This window comes from Ailuropoda melanoleuca, chromosome 13 (assembly GCF_002007445.2).
Source record: "Ailuropoda melanoleuca isolate Jingjing chromosome 13, ASM200744v2, whole genome shotgun sequence".
In the NCBI taxonomy this organism is placed as follows: domain Eukaryota; kingdom Metazoa; phylum Chordata; class Mammalia; order Carnivora; family Ursidae; genus Ailuropoda; species Ailuropoda melanoleuca.
The window spans coordinates 32177988-32197548 of record NC_048230.1 but is presented as its reverse complement, the minus strand read 5'-3'; the positions used below and the strand labels follow the sequence as shown (position 1 = coordinate 32197548).

The 19561-nt window shown below is 39.7% G+C and overlaps 1 protein-coding gene across 1 annotated transcript in view; it reads right to left on the bottom strand.

Moving 5' to 3' along the window:
- Positions 1–1681: 1681 nt before the first annotated feature.
- PSMD12 (proteasome 26S subunit, non-ATPase 12) overlaps positions 1682–19561 on the bottom strand; it is a 29972-nt gene continuing 12092 nt past the window's right edge. Inside the window, exons 4-11 of the mRNA XM_002924625.4 lie at positions 17543–17650; positions 14650–14754; positions 11439–11588; positions 11216–11350; positions 9740–9852; positions 8759–8933; positions 5116–5193; positions 1682–4151 (exon numbers count right to left, since the gene is read on the bottom strand). Coding sequence (XP_002924671.1) covers positions 3942–4151; positions 5116–5193; positions 8759–8933; positions 9740–9852; positions 11216–11350; positions 11439–11588; positions 14650–14754; positions 17543–17650 — 1074 coding nt within the window. The 3' untranslated portion in view covers positions 1682–3941. The remainder of the gene's footprint in view (positions 4152–5115; positions 5194–8758; positions 8934–9739; positions 9853–11215; positions 11351–11438; positions 11589–14649; positions 14755–17542; positions 17651–19561) is intronic.

Genomic DNA, 19561 nt, shown 5'->3' with positions numbered 1-19561 from the left:
GTACATTATGGATGTAATTAATGCCACTGACTTGTACCCTTACAGGATAATATAAAGTTGGATGTGAGGATCAAAAAAATCCCAGGTAGGGGCGCCTGGGTGGCACAGTGGTTGAGCGTCTGCCTTCGGCTCAGGGCGTGATCCTGGCGTTATGGGATCGAGCCCCACATCGGGCTCCTCGGCTGTGAGCCTGCTTCTTCCTCTCCCACTCCCCCTGCTTGTGTCCCCTCTCTCGCTGGCTGTCTCTATCTCTGTCAAATAAAGAAATTTAAAAATCTTTAAAAAAAAAAAATCCCAGGAAGGTATAAGGAAGGATTTTTAAAAATTGGTTAAGAAACAATTTGGGGGGGCGCCTGGGTGGCACAGTCGTTGGGCGTCTGCCTTCGGCTCAGGGCGTGATCCCAGAGTTCTGGGATCGAGCCCCACATCAGGCTTCTCCACTGGGAGCCTGCTTCTTCCTCTCCCACTCCCCCTGTGTTCCCTCTCTCGCTGGCTGTCTCTCTCTGTCANAAATAAATAAATAAAATCTTAAAAAAAAAAAAAAAAAAAAAGAAACAATTTGGGGCACCTGGGCGGCTCAGTCGTTAAGCATCTGCCTTCGGCTTAGGGCGTGATCCCGGCGTTCTGGGATGGAGCCCCGCGTCAGGCTCCTCTGCTGGGAGCCTGCTTCTTCCTCACCCACTCCCCTGCTTGTGTTCCCTCTCTCTTTGCCTATCTCTCTGTCAAAGAAAAAAGATCTTAACAAAAAAAAAAAAACAATTTAACTCAATAGTGTTTAAATCTCTACTATGTAACAGAAATGATGGATACCAAGATAAACATGGTTCCCAATCTCATAGACAGAAAAAGATAGCAAGATGATGAGACTTCCCCAATCTTCAATTCTTTCAACATGGTAAATATTGAGGGACATTGCTTTACATCCACTCGGAAAGCAAGAACATTTCTTTACATGTCAGCGATTAAGATAAAGCCAGACCCCAGATCACTAGACTTGGAAACAACCAGCAGAGTAAGCATCACACTATAGTATAATCCTCACCGTCCTGATGTTTGTGTCCACTCAGTATTTTCGGCAGCATCCGCAACCCCTGAGGACTTGCTAGAAATGAAAGTTCTTGGGCCCTACCTCAGAACTCCTGGATCAGAAACTCTGGGGGTGGGGCCCAAACACCTGTTGTAGTGTGCCCTTCCTGTGATTCTGACGTGGGCTACATTGGAGAACCATGGGTCGGGAGCACAGGATGGCATGGCCTGTCGCCGAACCCAGATCAGAAGAAACCAGGGGGAAAAAAGTCAAGCAGTTGGCTTTTGAAACAAATGTGCACCATGTTTCCCCACTTAAAAAACAGGTTTATGCGGGGCGCCTGGGTGGCACAGCGGTTAAGCGGTTAAGCGTCTGCCTTCGGCTCAGGGCGTGATCCCGGCGTTCTGGGATCGAGCCCCACATCAGGCTCTTCAGCTATGAGCCTGCTTCTTCCTCTCCCACTTCCCCTGCTTGTGTTCGCTCTCTCCCTGGCTGTTTCTATCTCTGTTGAATAAATAAATAAAATCTAAAAAAAAAAAAAATAAAAAAAAAATAAATAAAAAACAGGTTTATGGAGAGAACCTGATTTTGAAAGAATGAAAAACCTATGGCTTTTTGTTTTAAACGGCAAGAGAATTGAAAAAAGAAGTGATCTTTACAAGTATGAGTTTATTCTCCAGGTTTTTACACACCCACAGATTAGTGCTTTTACTGTAGCTCTATCCAGGAGCCAAACAACGTAAAATATGTACTTGTATCACACATGTAACACGTAGAAGATAGAAGGAAACAGTATGAATTTTAAAGTTTAGTTTTTCAATGATTCAGTGAGCACATGGAAATTGAGGATAATTACAGAAATAGCTATTGAACTCTAAAATAAAAACATAAATTATATAAAAGGGTAAAAAACGTTTCATTTAAAAAACAAAAACCAGCGGCTTATCACCTCTCTGCTAGTTAGTAACCTAATGAAAATGAAAAGGAGTCAAGTATTATCTTTCCCATATTTAAAACCAAGTGGTTCTTCCTTTTCACAAATAGCCAGCTCTAGGTCTGAAATGGAAGCCAGGATTTTGGGTTCTGAACATCTCAAATATTTTACTGCCCTGTGTTAATGGATTCTTATTTGTAACACTAAGAAATTTAAGTTTGCTTGGAGGGGAAAAATACAAGAACTGGACGAGCAGTTAAATGGGATTCAGTTCTTGGGACAGTTACAAGTGGCACTAAATCAGAACACACACAGAGCTGAGTTTGAGGGCAAGCATGTTAAATAAAGACCAAAGAAGAGGACCATTTGCGATCTTTACAACAACCAAGTATTTGGCCAAATAGCCTAGGTTTGGCAAGTACAAGGGTAGTTAGTGAGTTAATGAGGAGCTAGATTCAAATTAGCTCCAACTTGATTTACAAATTAACAATATAAAACGATTTCATTGTCTATCCTTTTTGTTCAGAAGAAAATTTAAACCATATTCCTACTGCTCGTGTGAACTTCTGATGTTCCTTGCCATATTTTTGGTTAGATTTTTAAAGATAAGTGGTAGCAGATGTTTATGTTATTAAGTGACCGATGCATTAAATTTCCAAAGAAGAGAATTAGATTTAGTACTAGGTTATTACTCACAATGACTCAGCATAAATAGCAGAGATCCCACAATTGTCCCCAGCCCTGGGATCACAGAGTAGGACAATTTGTGACCACTAAGTGAAAATTATGAAAAATGCTATTTCCAGAATGTCTTTTTCACCCACTCCTTTCATTTGAATTTTTTAAAAAGTAGACCTCATACTTTGTTTAAACATCATTTTAAATAAGCTTCTAACAGTTTCATTCTTCAGTTTTCCCTGAAATAAATCAAATTTTTAAAAACTTCCAAAATTTGCTATTAATTGATTTCAGATGTTTCTTTTGGCAGTAAAACTACTTTTGTTAACTTCTGTAAAAAAAAAAAAGTCAATACTATGCCATTTGCTAAGAGGGTGGCTGAGTCTTTGTTTGTTGTTGCTATTTTTTAAAGCATTTTAGGTTGTACCCAGTGTTCATATAATGGAACTAAAGTTCCTATAGAGAGATAATGAATTTGGAACACTAATGATGTAATTAGACCTTTAAGTGAAAGCCACAAAGAAATCTTATAAAAATGACTGTGTTACACTACGTCAACATTATGTCACTTGATTTTGTTCAACAACTGCTCAAGGTGGCGAATGGGAATGAAAATCGTCAAGCTACTGTGATTGTAACCAGTCTGACTCACGGGGGAAAAATTATGTCTATGTTAAGTCTTCAGCCTACCAGAGCACTCTATATACTCAGTCTAGATAGAGGCCTCCTCCACAATGCTACAATACAAATTCTTCACAAATCACAACTCTAGCCCAAATGTTCTTATATGTCTGATGCTGTTTTTTAAATTCTACCAAATAATTGATAGCTTTACAACAGAATTTCTTTTATTTAAAAAACACTTAAATCACTATCCCACAAAACGTTCAGAAACACAGGTAACTATAGAAAGTCAATGTGCATATACTGCTTTTATTATTATAATTATGGTAATTGTTAGCTGAATGAAAACAAATAATAGCTAAAAAGTTTTCAAATGATAGAAAAACACATTTGGGTAAGTTATGACACAATTTTTTGAGTACGCAGACAATAGAAATGTTTTCTTTTTTTTTTTGCACCAACTGCAAATGCAAAGTTAACGATAAAATCAAGGAATTCAAAGGTCAAAAGGGGCCTTAAACATATTCACTATCTTTTAAATTTTAGACAAAGGAGCTGAGAATAGGAAAACAAAAACAAAAACCCCAACATATACACCATAACAGTCTTTTTTTTTTTTTTTTTTTAATGACTTCCAATTTTAGCTCTTCTCTAAAAGCATTAGGGGCGTTGAGACGCTTATTGTAGATTATGTATCATCTCCTCTTTGGCTATGAGGTGTGTTGTTTTGTTAACTAGAGACATCAGTGAGTTCAGTTTCTGAGACCAGTCATTTAATAAATTATTTGGATCCTTGGGTCTCTGGAAGTTGATAATTCCTGCCAACCTGTCTACTTTAGCAAAGATGGTCTTGTTAACTACTAGATTTGAAAGAAAAGCTTCTGACTCCTGCAAGAGAGAAAGACAAATTGGATTAAGACAGGATAATTACAGACAATAAATAAAATTTAAGGAAAGCATTTTATAAACTCTTTACCTAAGAATATGCAGGCTAAAATTCCCTAGTCATAGTTAGCAATTGTTGACATATTTATTTTACTATGAGTCTAGGAATGAAGAGACTCCCAGTCTACCCAGAATCAGGGTGGAGTTTGCATCAGCCTCCCTGCAAACTCAACACTGCCCGTACTGCAGCCAGCCAGCCAGCCTGCTGCCAACAGCAACCTGGTCCACTCTTGGTCTACAATGTTTCCCCCTAACCATTAGACAGATAATTTGTTTCCAGAAATGCTAGGTTACAATGCATACTCTGCCACTGGAGAGACTACATGGCCAAGGACAAGACACTTACTTCTAAGGACTCTGGTACCCTTGTCCAGAAATGTGAGGAGCTAATGAGCCAACCAAGGATCAAAACCTTCCACCTCTAACATCAGTGATCCGTCGTTTTTAGCTAAACTGAAAAACTCTGTCTGGTGACCGAAACAGCTTCTGGATCACTCCACTTGACCCCTGCCTCTGTGGTGGTATACATGTCACCAACAGGAACCCATACCTGAACACAGCGCTCCTCTAACGTGACCTGGGACCTCTCTCTGCAAGGGAAGTACCGTCAAGTCTCCCTCACATTTTCTATCATTCATTTCTGGGAACCCAGACACATTCATTATAGAAATATAAACCCTGGACTGCAGATGAATCGATGTAAAACTACCACACAGAAGTGAAAAATTTTAACTAGGACACAATATTAATGTGACTATAAACTTGATATTTAAGCTATTTTTTGGTATTAAAGATAGCCTGGAGACACTAAACTTTAAATAATAAAACAAAATTGATTTTCTCATTCAATTTTTACAAGTCAGTTGATATTCAAAATGACTGGCTACAAACAACTCAAACTACTTACATCGACAGACAGATCGAGAAGCTGAGCCATCCTCTTCATTGTTATCCTCGTGTAATACTTGGCCATTATTCTGATATTCTGGGGAGGACAGAGGCATGAAGGACACACAACAGTCATCAGTAAGGCTAAGACCCCATTTGTTTTCATATTCAAATGGGTCTATTTTATTTTATTTTCTCCATATGCAAATAGGTTTAGTTAAAATGTCAGATTCAAGCTTTTCTCTATAGCCCACCACTGGAAGGGAGCTGCTTCTAAATCTTAGTAACAAAGCAAAACTTAGAAATTCTGGTTTCTGCAGTTATTTGTAAGTTGTTGTGAATACTCTCCACAACTCTTTCCAAATATATATAGTCAAGGGAGCCTGAGTGGCTCAGTCAGTTAAGCATCTGCCTTCAGCTCAGGTCCTGATCCCAGGGGTGTGGGATCGAGCCCCGCACTGGGTTCCCTGCTCATTGGGGAGTCTGCTTCTCCCTCTGCTCCTCTCCCCAACTCGTTCTCTCTCTCTCAGATAAACAGAATCTTAGGGGAAAAAAAGATATATAGTCAAAGTTAGGCTTATCTTAACTAAAATAGTAGTTAAAAACTGCAACTGTACTGGGACGCCTGGGTGGCTCAGTGGGTTAAGCATGGGCCTTTAGCTCAGGTCATGATCTCAGGGTCCTCAGGCTCCCTGCTCAGCGGGGAGTCTGCTTCTCCTTCTCCCTCTGCCCCTGTCCCCTGTTTGTGCATGCTCACTCTCTCTAATAAATAAATAAAATCTTAAAAAAAAAAACAAAACCAAAAAAACCCCTGTAACTGTACTAAAAGGTTTTTGCTAAATGGAAGAATCTAAAGTTAAACTTTAGTAATCATGACACAAATGTTTAAAAGGCTCAGATTCAAAAAAATGATTGAGAGCATCTTAAAACACATTATCATCATTATAACTACTTAAAGGTAACCTGAAATTAAATTTCCTAATTTTCACTGGAAACTGTTCCCTTTATTATTTTTATTTTATTATTTTTATTATTTTTTAAAGATTTTATTTATTTGACACAGAGAGAGACAGCCAGCGAGAGAGGGAGAGGGAACACAAGCAGGGGGAGTGGGAGAGGAAGAAGCAGGCTCCCAGCATAGGAGCTTGATGTGGGCTCGATCCCAGGAACGCCAGGATCACACCCCGAGCCGAAGGCAGAGGCTTAACGAATGAGCCACCCAGGTGCCCCTATTTTATTTTATTTTTAAAGATTTTATTTATTTGACAGAGAGAGACAGACAGCGAGAGAGGGAGAGGGAACACAAGCAGGGGGAGTGGGAGAGGAAGAAGCAGGCTCCCAGCATAGGAGCTTGATGTGGGCTCGATCCCAGAACGCCAGGATCACACCCCGAGCCGAAGGCAGAGGCTTAACGAATGAGCCACCCAGGTGCCCCTATTTTATTTTATTTTTAAAGATTTTATTTATTTGACAGAGAGAGACAGACAGCGAGAGAGGGAGAGGGAACACAAGCAGGGGGAGTGGGAGAGGAAGAAGCAGGTTCCCAGTGGAGGAACCTGATGTGGGGCTTGATCCCAGAACACTGGGATCACGCCCTGAGCCGAAGGCAGATGCTTAACGACTGAGCCACCCAGGCGCCCCTATTATTCTTTTAAAAAAATAATTTATCAATTTATTTAGAGAAAGAGAGTGTGGGGAGGGGTAGGGTGGAAGGAGAGGTAAAGAGAATTTCAGTCAGACTCCCTGTTGAGCTTGGAGCCCAAAGTGGGGCTGGATTCCACAACTCTGCCATCGTGACCTGAACCAAAATCAAGAGTCGGACACTTAACTGACTGAGCCACATTCCTTCCTTTATTCTTCTCTATGTCATGAACAAAACAACAGCATTCATAGGAAAAATGGGGAACAGTGGGGAGAGCAAATGAACTGATCTTTGAAGGAGCTGTCCTTCCTCCCAACTCTATTGGGTCCATGGCAACACCAACTTCTTAGGAAGAAGGACAATCATTCTAGACCCCCCTTTCCTTCATCCCTTAAGTGTAATCAGGGACCAAATTCAATTGATTTTCTTTCTTAAAATAATTCCACCCCATCCATTCTTCAATCCCTCAGCTACAGACTTGGCGGAAGCCCATAAGGGGCCTTCACCTAGTCTCAGTTCTATTCCTGTCTCTCCCCAAAATCCATTCTCCACACTTACTGCCAGAGGGGTCTTTGTAAGATACAAGCCTGGTCATCGTCCTCTCAGGTCAAAGTTTCCTCTACTGCAGTATATAAACTTTGTTAAGTTCCAGACCCTTTCCGTATCTCCGACTTTCTTCCTCACTGAGCCCTGTTCTTGCAGGTGCTTATGTCCCCTGCTGGTGCATCTCCAAGTCGCCGCTCAGAGTATCCCATCTGCCTGCTCACCAGGTACTCTTCCTACAAATCTTACCTCCTGTGTCAATTCCTAGCCTGACCTTTCTTTCTTTTTTAAGATTTTTAAGTAGTCTCCACACCCAACATAGGGCTTGGACTCACGACCCCAAGATGAAGAGTCACATGCTCCAACTGGGCCAGCCAGGCACCCCCTTTCAGGTAGAACCAATCACTCTCTACTTATGCTCCACTCCATTTGATAGCTATTTGTGCCTAGTATCTTTTTTTTTTTTTTTTTAAAGATTTTATTTATTTAGTTGACAGAGATAGAGACAGCCAGCGAGAGAGGGAACACAAGCAGGGGGAATGGGAGAGGAAGAAGCAGGCTCCTAGCGGAGGAGCCTGATGTGGGGCTCGATCCCATAACGCCAGGATCACGCCCTGAGCTGAAGGCAGACGCTTAACGGCTGTGCCACCCAGGTGCCCCTGTGCCTAGTATCTTGGATACTTTTATTTATAAATGCACCTTTCCCTATGACTTCTTTTTAAGCTGTCGGACGGCAGGGACCATGTCTTACTTTCCCACATGTCCCGGCAACTTTGTGCAGTATCTGGCACATAGAAGGCTCACAATAAATGTTTGTCATGTGAATGAATGCTGAGATAATTCAACTTATAGTGACGCCAAGAAGATCAAAGACCTTAAGTTTAAGACTTGTTACCCATTCCCAAAACTACTAAGCGAGTATCCGAAAGAAATCCTTTCACCCACAACCATCCCCCGCATTCTTAAGAAATTCCTTCTGGTTTATAGGCTATAAAATTTTGGATTTTTTTTTTAAGATGTTATTTTTAAGTAACCTCTAAATCCAATGTGAGGCTCAAACTTACAACCCCAAGATCAAGAGTCACATGATTTACTGACTCAGCCAGCCAGGTGTCCCTAAAATTTTGGATTCTTGAGAAGTCCCCTCAAAATAAGCATGCTAAAATACAGGGGTTTGTTTGTTTGTTTTCCTGAAAAGCCAAAAATGGGGGAATAGGGCAGGCGGAAGTAAGAGGGAGGAGATAAATTCTGATGTGGTTTTGGAAATATACAATAAACGTTCAACAACAAATTTACATCACTACATTGGGCATAGCAAAAAAAAACCCCAAAAAGACAAAAACCCAAAAGCAAAGAATTATAGACATAACCTTGAAAAAAAAAAAAAACACCTATCAAATTTGAAAAATAAAAGTTTATGCTTAAATTTGCCGAAGTTTACTTTCAGACTGGCATCTCTACCATGCCAGATTCTTACATGTTCAACAACTCTGTTCTTCAAGTCTTTCCACCTTCTTTCACCTTCCTCTGTAGAACCAAAAACATCAGTTGCCGGACTCTCAAGAGACCCTTTTCTTAATTCCATTCCATAGTCTTCAACAAGTGTGGACCAACGCATCAGCTCCATTGTGGTAAAAAGCTTTAAAAGATCCCTGTAAATTGTATAAAACTTAATATTCCAAATATGTAAAAACTAAGTTTCATGTACTATAACAGCAAATGTTTAGATATTGACAAAGACTGTAAAAATTTTTATTTGTAGAACAAAACATAAGTTGGTTATTATTTATTTTACCTATTTTACTACCATTTTTTCCACGGTAAATCTGAATGGAGCATTACCCCTACTTAACATTCTGCTTCCTCCTGCAATATATTTGCCAGTCTTGGGAAAAATTAATGCAAACTTACCAATGAGACAGATAAAAGAAAAACAGCTTTTAATAGATAAAAGCCCACTGTCCTCAGGTAGCGTATGTCTGTTTTATATAGTATGTACTTCTGAAAATCACAAAGCCCCAAACTACTAACACTAAACTTTAGCAAATGGTTAATTAACCAAAAGCTGCTAAGTGAGCTTGAAATGCAACTTCTATTTGATAAGTGGTTTATTTGTTTATTTTTTAAAGTAGGCTCCACACCCAGCGTGGAGCCCAATGTGAGGCCCAAACTCACAACCCCAAGATCAAGACCTGAGCTGAGACCAAGAGTCGGATGCTTAACTGACTGAGCCACCCAGGGACCCCCTGGTAAGTGGTTTAGAATGAAGTGTGTTATAGCCTCATTAATTTCTAATGCAGTGGGAAAAAAACATTTCACTATTTTATAAACTCTAATTTTATTCACCAATACAATCTGTCAGCAACCAAATGAAGCAGGTGTACACTTAGGTTAACCAATTTTCTTTTAAAATGGTGTTTCTGCTGACATGTACTACACTAGCTATAAAAGTACTTACTTGTATTTAGGAATTTCTTCTAACTTCTTGTCACCACTTATTCGGTGAACCAAATCAGACTGTTCATTGTCAAAAGGAGCCAAGATCACATAGAGGACAACACTTTTCAGAGCCTAAAAATGTATAACACGATGAATTATAAACAAGCTTAGAAACAAAGCAGAAACTCAGGCAGGAACTACCAAATCATGGGAGAATTGTCTATATTCATGTTTGATATTATTCTCAAAGTCTTAGGGAATAAACATCCTACCAAGCAGCCCTTAACAGTGGCTTCTTGTCATATTTAGTTTCTTGGAACAATTACACTAAATCTTTGCTAATTTAAATTACTACCTGGGCTGGCATTTTTTGGCGTCAGATGTGTAACGAAAAAGTTCTTATAACATGTCAGCAGCACAAACGTGGAATAAACATATAAACTATTTGAATGGTTTTGTGAAATTATTTTCCAAAGTAATGCTAGGTCTTTTACCTACAACCTCTGCTAGCAAGTGACCTGCTATACATATTTTAGAGTAATCTCTACACCCGACATGGTGCTTAAAAACTCATGACCCCAAGGGTCAAGTGTTGCATGCTCTACAACTGAGCCAGCCAGGCGCTCCTGCTATACATATTTAATTTTATTTTTTTAAAGTTTATTTTTGGAGGGCGCCTGGGTGGCTCAGTCAGTTAAACATCTGCCTTTGGCTCAGGTCACGACCCCAGGGTTCTGGGATGGAGCCCCACATCAGGCTCCCTGCTCAGCAGGGTGTCTGCTTCTCCCTTGGTCCCTCACCCTGCTCATATTCTCTCTCTCTCAGATACATAAAATCTTTTAAAAAATATATATATATAAAAAGATTTTTTTAAAATTAATTTATTTGACAGAGAGTGAGCACAAGCAGGGGGAGCAGCAGACGGAGAGGGAGGAGCAGGCTCCTCACTGACCAAGAAGCCTGACACAGGGCTCGATCCCAGGCCCCCGAATCATGACCTAAGCCAAAGAGAGATGCTTAACCGACTGAGCCACCCAGGCATCCCCCCCTTTTTTTTAAAAAAAGATTTTATCTATTTATTTATTCATTTATTTAGAGCATGCTCACGTGCGCATGCATGAGTACAAGAATGAGGGAAACAGGGAGAGAAAGAATCTCAAGCAGATCCCAAGCTGAGTGCAGAACCTGATGTGGGGCTTGATCTCACGACCCTGAAATCATGACCTGAGCCAAAATCAAGGGTAGGATGCTTAACTGACTGAGCTACCCAGGTGCCCCCCTGCCATACATATTTTAAACAGCAAGGCTACATTCTTCAAAAGTGATAAATAATTTAGAATATTGCCACAATTCATTTCAATCAGTAAAGATAAACTGAATAATCAACACACTGAATAGAAATCAGCACCACACAACTGCATATAATCATTTCAAAATAAAAAATGCAAATTCTTCCTAGTAAGTATCAATGTCAAGCATAAGAATATATTCTCACCTGCTGCCACTTTTCACTTTCTGCCTGTATACAGGGAGTATCGTATATTGCTCTGTAGTGCTTACAAATAGACAAATAGGATCCCTCATGTTGATCCAGCTGAATCATTAAGTTATAATATTTCAACTTTAATTTCTGAAAAAGAGTTGATAAAAATAAATTGGGGCTTATGGGTTTTTTCCAAACACCTCTAAAGTAAACTTGCAGTAAAAGACATGCTTACCTCTGTATTTTCTTCCTGGAAAAATTTGGTGTTAATTTTCTTGCTGATGATTTGTGTCCGAATGTAATCCTTCACAGCTAGGCAGAGCCTCATTTGCTCCAAAATAAACTCCACTCTCTCCTTCTTCTCCATTGACCCATAGGTTTCCACCTAGCAAAGTAAGACCCCAAATAAGTTTCTATTCGGTAATTTCTAAAAACTGCAAGATTAAATGTTTGAACATATTCACACTTGTCAAATAATAAGAACCTTCTTGCACACTGGGGAGCGCTGATGATGATATAAAAAGCTAGTTTTCTCCAGGAAATTACAATTTAAAAAATTATATAGGAAAATGGATATTTTTTCTTCTGGCATAAAAAGTTCTATGAATTTTAACATACGTATAGACTTGTGTAATCACAATCAAGATACAGAACAGTTCTATCACCCCCAAACTCCCCCATTTATAGTAACACTTCCCCCACTCAGAATGAACTGTTCTCCATCACTACAGATGTCTTTTCAAGAATGTCAAGCACAGAATGCAATTTCTTGAGACTATCTTTGTTCACTCAGCGTAATGCTTTGAATACTAAGATTCACTTAAATTGTTGTGCATATCAATAGTTCATTCATTTTTAAAAAATATTTTATTTGTTTGAGAGAGAGAGAAAAACAGAAAGAGCAAAAGCCGGGGAGACAGGCAGAGGGAGAAGGAGAAGCAGACTCCGCATTGAGCAGGGAGCCCGATGTGGGGCCCCAGGACCCTGGGATCATGACACAAGCAGGAGGCAGACGCTTAATTGACTGAGCCACCAGGCGCCCCAGAAATTACAATTCTAAACACAAAAAAGATGCCACTCGCAGGCTATTTACAGAAAAAAATTATAGAAAAATTATAGAGATTATAGAAAAATTATAGAAAAAAATTATAGAAAAATTATAGAAAAAAATTATAGAAAAAAAGAGGTGCTAGCCTTCTTAAAATTCAGGTAATGAGACTGATATGACTTCTAACGGATGTAGAATGTAGAGTTACAGTAAATATACAACAGATACAATATAGAAAATCAATTACGTCAAATACTATGAAAAACAATTTAATATTTGCATACACATATTGCAAATGAATTTATAAAATGTAGAATGGCAAAGTGAAATGAAGTAAGGCTATTTCATTCTTATTATTATTAGGTCTGAAAAAGGTTTTGATTTCATGGTCTTCTTTGTAATTTTTTGTTAAGGAAAATAAAAACTTATACAATAAGCCATCAATGTTTCATTTATGTATCTTCACCCACTCTCCATGTGTCAATTACTTTGAAGCAAATTTCAGACAACATATCATGTATTTCAGTATGTGTCTCTAAACTTTGAAAAAAACTTATCTAAAAATTCCTTGTATCACCAAATATCTAGTCAGTTCCCAATATCTATCTCATTTATTTTAATTAAATCAGAATCCAAATAAGGCTCATGCGTTGCAATCATCAGATATGTTTCTTATGGCTCTTTATTCCTTGCCGTTTATTCCTTTGCCATTTACTGACAAAATCAAGCCAATCATCCTACAGTTTCCTAGAGTCTAAATTACGCTGATTGCATCCTTGTGGTATCATTTAATAGGCTCCTCTGTCCCTAGTATATCCTGTAAACTGGTAGTTAAACCAGAAGCTTTATATAATTGAGGTGAATTTTTTTTGGTAAGAATATTTCAGAGGATGTTGAATCATGAGGCACACAATCCTCCTGGTTGAAAACAGAGTTTGGGGGCGCCTGGGTGGCACAGCGGTTAAGCGTCTGCCTTTGGCTCAGGGCGTGATCCCGGCGTCTGGGATCGATCCCCACATCAGGCTCCTCTGCTATGAGCCTGCTTCTTCCTCTCCCACTCCCCCTGCTTGTGTTCCCTCTCTTGCTGGCTTTCTCCATCTCTGTCAAATAAATAGATTAAAAAAAAAGAAAGAAAGAAAGAAAGAAAACAGAGTTTGAAGGCAAAGCTATGGAGACAGTAGAAATATTCGTGGTTGCCGGGATTGGGATGGAGAGGAAGAGGAACAGGCAGACCACAGAGAATTTTTAGGGCAGTGAAACTTTTTACATGATACTACATTGATGAACACAGGTCATTAAACGTTTGTCAAACCTGCAGAACATACAACACCAAGCATGAACTTTAATGCAAAATACAGACTTTGGGTGATCACACGTCGACGTAGGTTCATCAACTGTGACTAATGTACCACTCCGGTGGGAGATATTGGTGGAAGGGGAAATTGTGCATGTGTGTGTGCCTGTTGCAGGGGGAGGGCATCAGGGGGCATATGGGGACGCTGTACTTGCCACTCAACTTTGTTGTGAACCTAAAACTGCTCTAAAAAATAAAGTCTTTTAATAAAAAAGAAGAAAAGTCTGAAGCCAAACAGAACTAGTAGGAATTTGAACTCCACCACTTCTTGGCAATGACTTTAGGCACATTACTTTGAGTTTGTTTCCTTGGCAGAAAAATGGGGATAAAAATAGTGTTGTATATGAACACCGAAGAAGATAAAATGTGTAGACAACACAGGACATGTTTTAAAAAAAACCAACAAAGACAATGCATAGCACACAGGATCCTCTCAGTGTTATTTTTTCCCCTCCTTTAAGCTAAACTAGCACATGACGGAAAAATCCGAATAAGTAATTTAACTTAATGCCGAAACCTTGATGGGCCAAAATTACAAGGAAAATTTTGAGAGAACGAGTCTATGGCTTTTCTCAGATTTCTTAGTACGTTGCTCATTTTAAGATCTCTCTTAAAAATTTGTCCTGAAACATGGCCAATTATGAGGCAATTTTTCTTTGTTAGAACAATTTAGCCTAGAAATTGACCATCAATCAAATATTCATTTAGAATGAGGCTAATGATTAACAGCAACTCCCTCAGGCATACATAGTACATGAATTACTAGTTTTATTTGAGTTCTAAAGAGAATGACAATTTTCAAATAGCACAAAATCAAGACTAATGCATTGATTCTAACTTTTCTTCAAAACTTTCTGAGCAGTTAAATTTAGTCAGGACCCTAATTACACAATTTTCAGGTACCTGAGTAACCTTCCGCTCCACTGCGCTCACTCTTATCTGGGTAGTTTTAAAAAAGTGGTAAGGTGTCAAAGTAAGCTATTGCCACAACAAATACTGCTGAACAAATATAAAGATTTTCACATTCTAAATACAACTCCTTACCTGTAACTCCTGTAAGATGGAGGCTGCCTCTTTCACGTCACCGTTTTGCTCTTTTATAGTTGCTAATGTTTTAGTCAGCCGAGCACGCTCGATTTCAACATAAATCTACAAATATGAGAAATTTGTATTATCAAAATTCCCAGAGAAACGTGTTAACATTTTAAAGACAGACCTGAACTATTACTCAAACTAAGCCTAACAGTATTTATCCCGCAGCGATCATGCACTTTATCCTCCAAGAACAAATATAGCTGAGTGACATTTTACATTTCACAGTCACGTAATTTTTTTAAAAAAATTTATTCGGGGCACCTGGGTGGCACAGCGGTTAAGCATCTGCCTTCGGCTCAGGGCGTGATCCCGGTGTTATGGGATCGAGCCCCACATCAGGCTCTTCCTCTATGAGCCTGCTTCTTCCTCTCCCACTCCCCCTGCTTGTGCTCCCTCTCTCGCTGGCTGTCTCTATCTCTGTCGAATAAAGAAATTAAAAAATTTAAAAAAAAAAATTTATTCATTTGAGAGAGAGAGTGCATGTGCACACGCACACATGCTCGTGCATGCGTGCCCAGGGAGGAGGGGGGCAAGAGAGAGAGAGAATCTAGAGCAGACTCCCCGCTGAATGTGCAGCCTGACTCAGGGCTTGATCTCACCATCCTGAGATCACGACCTGAGCCAAAAACAGGAGCTGGACACTTAACCAACTGAGCCACCGAGGCGCCCCACAATCACATAATTTTTAAGAAAAAGTCTCTATGAAACATTATCCATATTTTGTAGCTTTGTTTCAAGAACCTAAATATGAAATCATTGTGTTTAATGAGTAACAGAACCATAAGCTACATTGAATAGTACAGAAAACAGAACAGAGCCTTTAAAAGAATTATTTGAGGGGCGCCTGGCTGGCTCAATTGGTAGAGCATGTGAGTCTTGACCTTGGGGTCATGAGTTCAAGTCCCACATTGGGTACAGAGCTTATTAAAAAAATAATAACAATAAAGTAAAACTATTTGACCTTATAAAAGTTACCAGCATTTTTTACAGTTATTAAGTAATATTAGTGGATTTATAATTTCCAGCAAATTAAACATCAAAAATATAACTACAGCCTAATGGAGTCTAGGGAACTAATTTTCATGCTTAGGCTTCCTTATCCCTTTAGCCTTTGTTCCACAGCAACCCCTTTCCCTACTCCACCCCCAAAAACCTCAATCTCCAAGAAAAATAATTTTCATTTTCCTAAATGTTCCATGTGTTTCTTAAGGATTTTATTTTAGAAAGAAAGAGACCGTGGGCACAAGCTGGGGGAGGGACAAAAGGAGGGAGAGAATCTCAAGCAGACTCCCTGCTCAATGGGGAGCCCAACATGGGGCTCGATCTCATGACCCTGAGATTATGACCTGAGCCGAAATCAAGAGTCAAGACACAGGGCACCTGGGTGGCACAGCGGTTAAGCGTCTGCCTTCGGCTCAGGGCGTGATCCCGGCGTTATGGGATCGAGCCACATCAGGCTCCTCCGCTATGAGCCTGCTTCTTCCTCTCCCACTCCCCCTGCTTGTGTTCCCTCTTGCTGGCTGTCTCTATCCCTGTCAAATAAATAAAAAAATCTTTAAAAAAAAAAATTAAAAAAAAAGTCAAGACACAGCACAGTGACTGTTTTTATGATGGATCTCTTTGAGGTGGTGAAGGACAGTGTCATATTCATTCTGGATCTAGCACAACACGGGTGCTCCATAAACATGGCTGACTCAGTCACAACAGCGTAAGACTCTCGATCTCAGGGTTGCAGATTCAAGCCCCATTTTGGGTATAGAGATTACTTAAAAAAATAAAATCTTGGGGCACCTGGATGGCTCAGTGGTGTGAGCGTCTGACTCTTGATTTCGGCTCAGGTCATGATCTCAGGGTCATGAGACTGAATCCCATGTTGAGCTCCACACTCGGTGGGGAGTCTGCTCGAGATTCTCTCTTCCTCCCCCCCAACCAACGCTCTAAAATAAATAAATCTTTAAAAACAAATAAAATCTTTTAAAAAGTTTTACTGAAGTGACAGTCAAGACCTAATAAGCTAATTATAAGCTAAGTTTTTATTCTCAGATCACAAAAATCAGTCCAGAAAAAAAAAATATACTTACCTCAGTCACCATTTCATACTTGTCGTTTTTGGAGAAACGAAAAATTAGGAGGGAAAAAAGGGATCAAAAGAAATACAAATGGATTCTGCCAAGACAGTGAAATCCTGAAAATTAAACCTACACTGTGAATACGCTATTACTTTTTTTCTTTTTTTTTAAGTAAGCTCTACATCCAACATGGGGCTCGAACTCAAACTCCAAGATCAAGAGTCACTTGCTCTACTAACTGAGCCAGTTAGGCACCCCAGTACTCTATTATTTTAAATAGTAGAGTGAAACCTTAGTTATCCCAAACATAGATTTCTCAAGCAGATCTAGGCTAGGGTGAAGAATTAGCTTTATCTTTGATTCATTATTACTACATGTAAATTTGGAGTAAGATCACTAATTCCTAGAAAAATTTGGCTATACTGAGACTGCCACTATTTAAATATATTCACTTAGGGGTGCCTGGCTGGCTCAGTCAGAAGAACATGCGACTCTTGATCTCCAGGTCATTAGTTTGAGACCCACGGTGGGTGCAGAGATTACTTAAAAGTAAAATCTTTAAAAAATATATATAAATAAGTAAATACATTCATTTGTATATGGGAAGATACTAGAAGGAAATGTACAAAGATAATGGTTGAATCAAGGTGATGACCTATTTTGTCATCTTAAAAAATATCTATGTATCTATTAATATAATGTCTACATAAGAATCTCTGAATACAGAAAAGACAGGACTTTCCACTGTTGAGTTATGCCAATGGAAAACTTACCTTTCCTTCTGTAACCATTCGTAGAGTATCAATTAATCGAAGTTTGATTGGAAGGTCTGTGATTTCCTCAACATAAGTACAGCATTGCTGAACCATTTTTGCAACAGCCTAAAATAATAAAAACCATTCATAAGTAAGAGTCATTCCTCATAGAATTTAAAAGGAAGTATTTCATCAACGGAAGAGCTATGTTCAAATCTAGTCTTCCCAAGCAAGTATAGATACTGATATGCCTATTAAAAAACATAAGGAGTGCCTGGCTGGCTCAGTTGGTAGAGCATGAAACTCTTGATCTCAGGGCTATGAGTTCAAGCCCCACGCTGGGTGTAGAGCTTGCTTTAAAATAAAAAATAATAAAAAATTCATGGCGTGCCTGAGTGGCTCAGTTGGTTAAGCCACTGCCTTCAGCTCAGGTTGTGATCCCAGGGTCCTGGGATTGAGCCCTACGTGAGGCGAGCAGGGAGCCTGCTTCTCCCTCTGCCTTTCCTCCTGCTTGTGTTGTCAAATAAATAAATAAAATCTTAAAAAAAAAAATTCAAAATGTCTCTGATAGGAGGCACCTGGGTGGCTCAGTCATTTGAGCAGCTGCCTTCGGCTCAGGTCATGATACCAGGGTCCTGGGATTGAGCCCGGAATAGGGCTCCCTGCTCACTGGGGAGCCTGCTTCTGCCCCTCCCCCCTGCTCATGCTCTGTCTCTCTCTCTCTCTTAAATAAACAAAATCTTAAAAAAAAATGTCTCTGATAGCTAAGAAGTACTAAACACCTAGTAATAAATTCAAAAAGGTTAGGAAAACCTCAGATGAAAGACTTTACACCTCTCCACTACAAACCATGAATTTATTACACAAAAGGGGTGTTCAAGGATGTCTATCAGAAGGCTTCCTAGATGGGGTGCCTGGCTGGCTCAGTCGGTTAAGCGTCTGCCTTCAGCTCAGGTCACGTTCTCAGGGTCCTGGGACTGAGTCCCACATCAGGCTCCCTGACCAGCAGGAGTCTGCTTCTGCTTCTTCATCTGCTTATGTTCTCTCTCTGTCTCTCTCAAATAAATAAAATCTAAAAAAGCCTTCCTAACTGGCTTTTTCTGGAGCCAAGCAAAAAAGCACAGAAGTTGTAAAAGACGAAAGGGGGAAGAAAGAGAAGAGAAAAGCAGAGTTCAACGGTGGCTGTGAACACAATGAAGCCATAGCCAGCAGATACTGTGACTAAAGAAAAGAGTCAGTGGCAGAGGCAAAAGGTTAAGTAATTCCACCCCCTGGGTAGGGAGGAGAAGCCATAGTCTTACCCATACTCCCCTCAATGAAATATGACATTGATGGCCACATGTCCTTTGCCCAGGTTCCACAAGGATAATATAAATGGGTTGGACTACATTACCTCTAGCTCTAACATTCTGAACATTTCGGTAAATTCTGGTAAATATTTACATAGTAAATATTTTAAATTGTGTGGGCCACAGGGTGTCTCTATGGCTACTATTCAACTCTGCCTTTGTAACTACAAAGCTGCCAGATGATGTATAACAAATGGATGGCTATGTATAAAAACTTTATTTACAAAGCTGGCAGGTGGGATTTGGCCCATGGCCTGTATTTTGTAACCTCTAATACAGATTTTTTTTTTTTTAAAGATTTTACTTATTTATTTGACAGAGAGAGACAGCCAGCAAGAGAGGGAACATAAGCAGGGAGAGTGGGAGAGGGAGAAGCAGGCTTCCCAGTGGAGCAGGGGGCCCAATGTGGGGCTCGATCCCAGGCCTCCGGGAGCACGCCCTGAGCTGAAGGCAGATGCTTAACAACTGAGCCACCCAGGAGCCCCTCTAATACAGATTCTAAACAGCATTATCAATTATCATAATCACTGAGAATAATAATTAGGATTCTGTCATCAAGAAAATGCCTATTTTGTTTAAGACGGCAGAAAAGTGAACAGAATACCTTCTGTCGATTATACATCAAGCTGGAAAAAAAAAAATCCCATGGTATAGCTTGCAAAGATTTTCTTGAAAAACAATATTCATG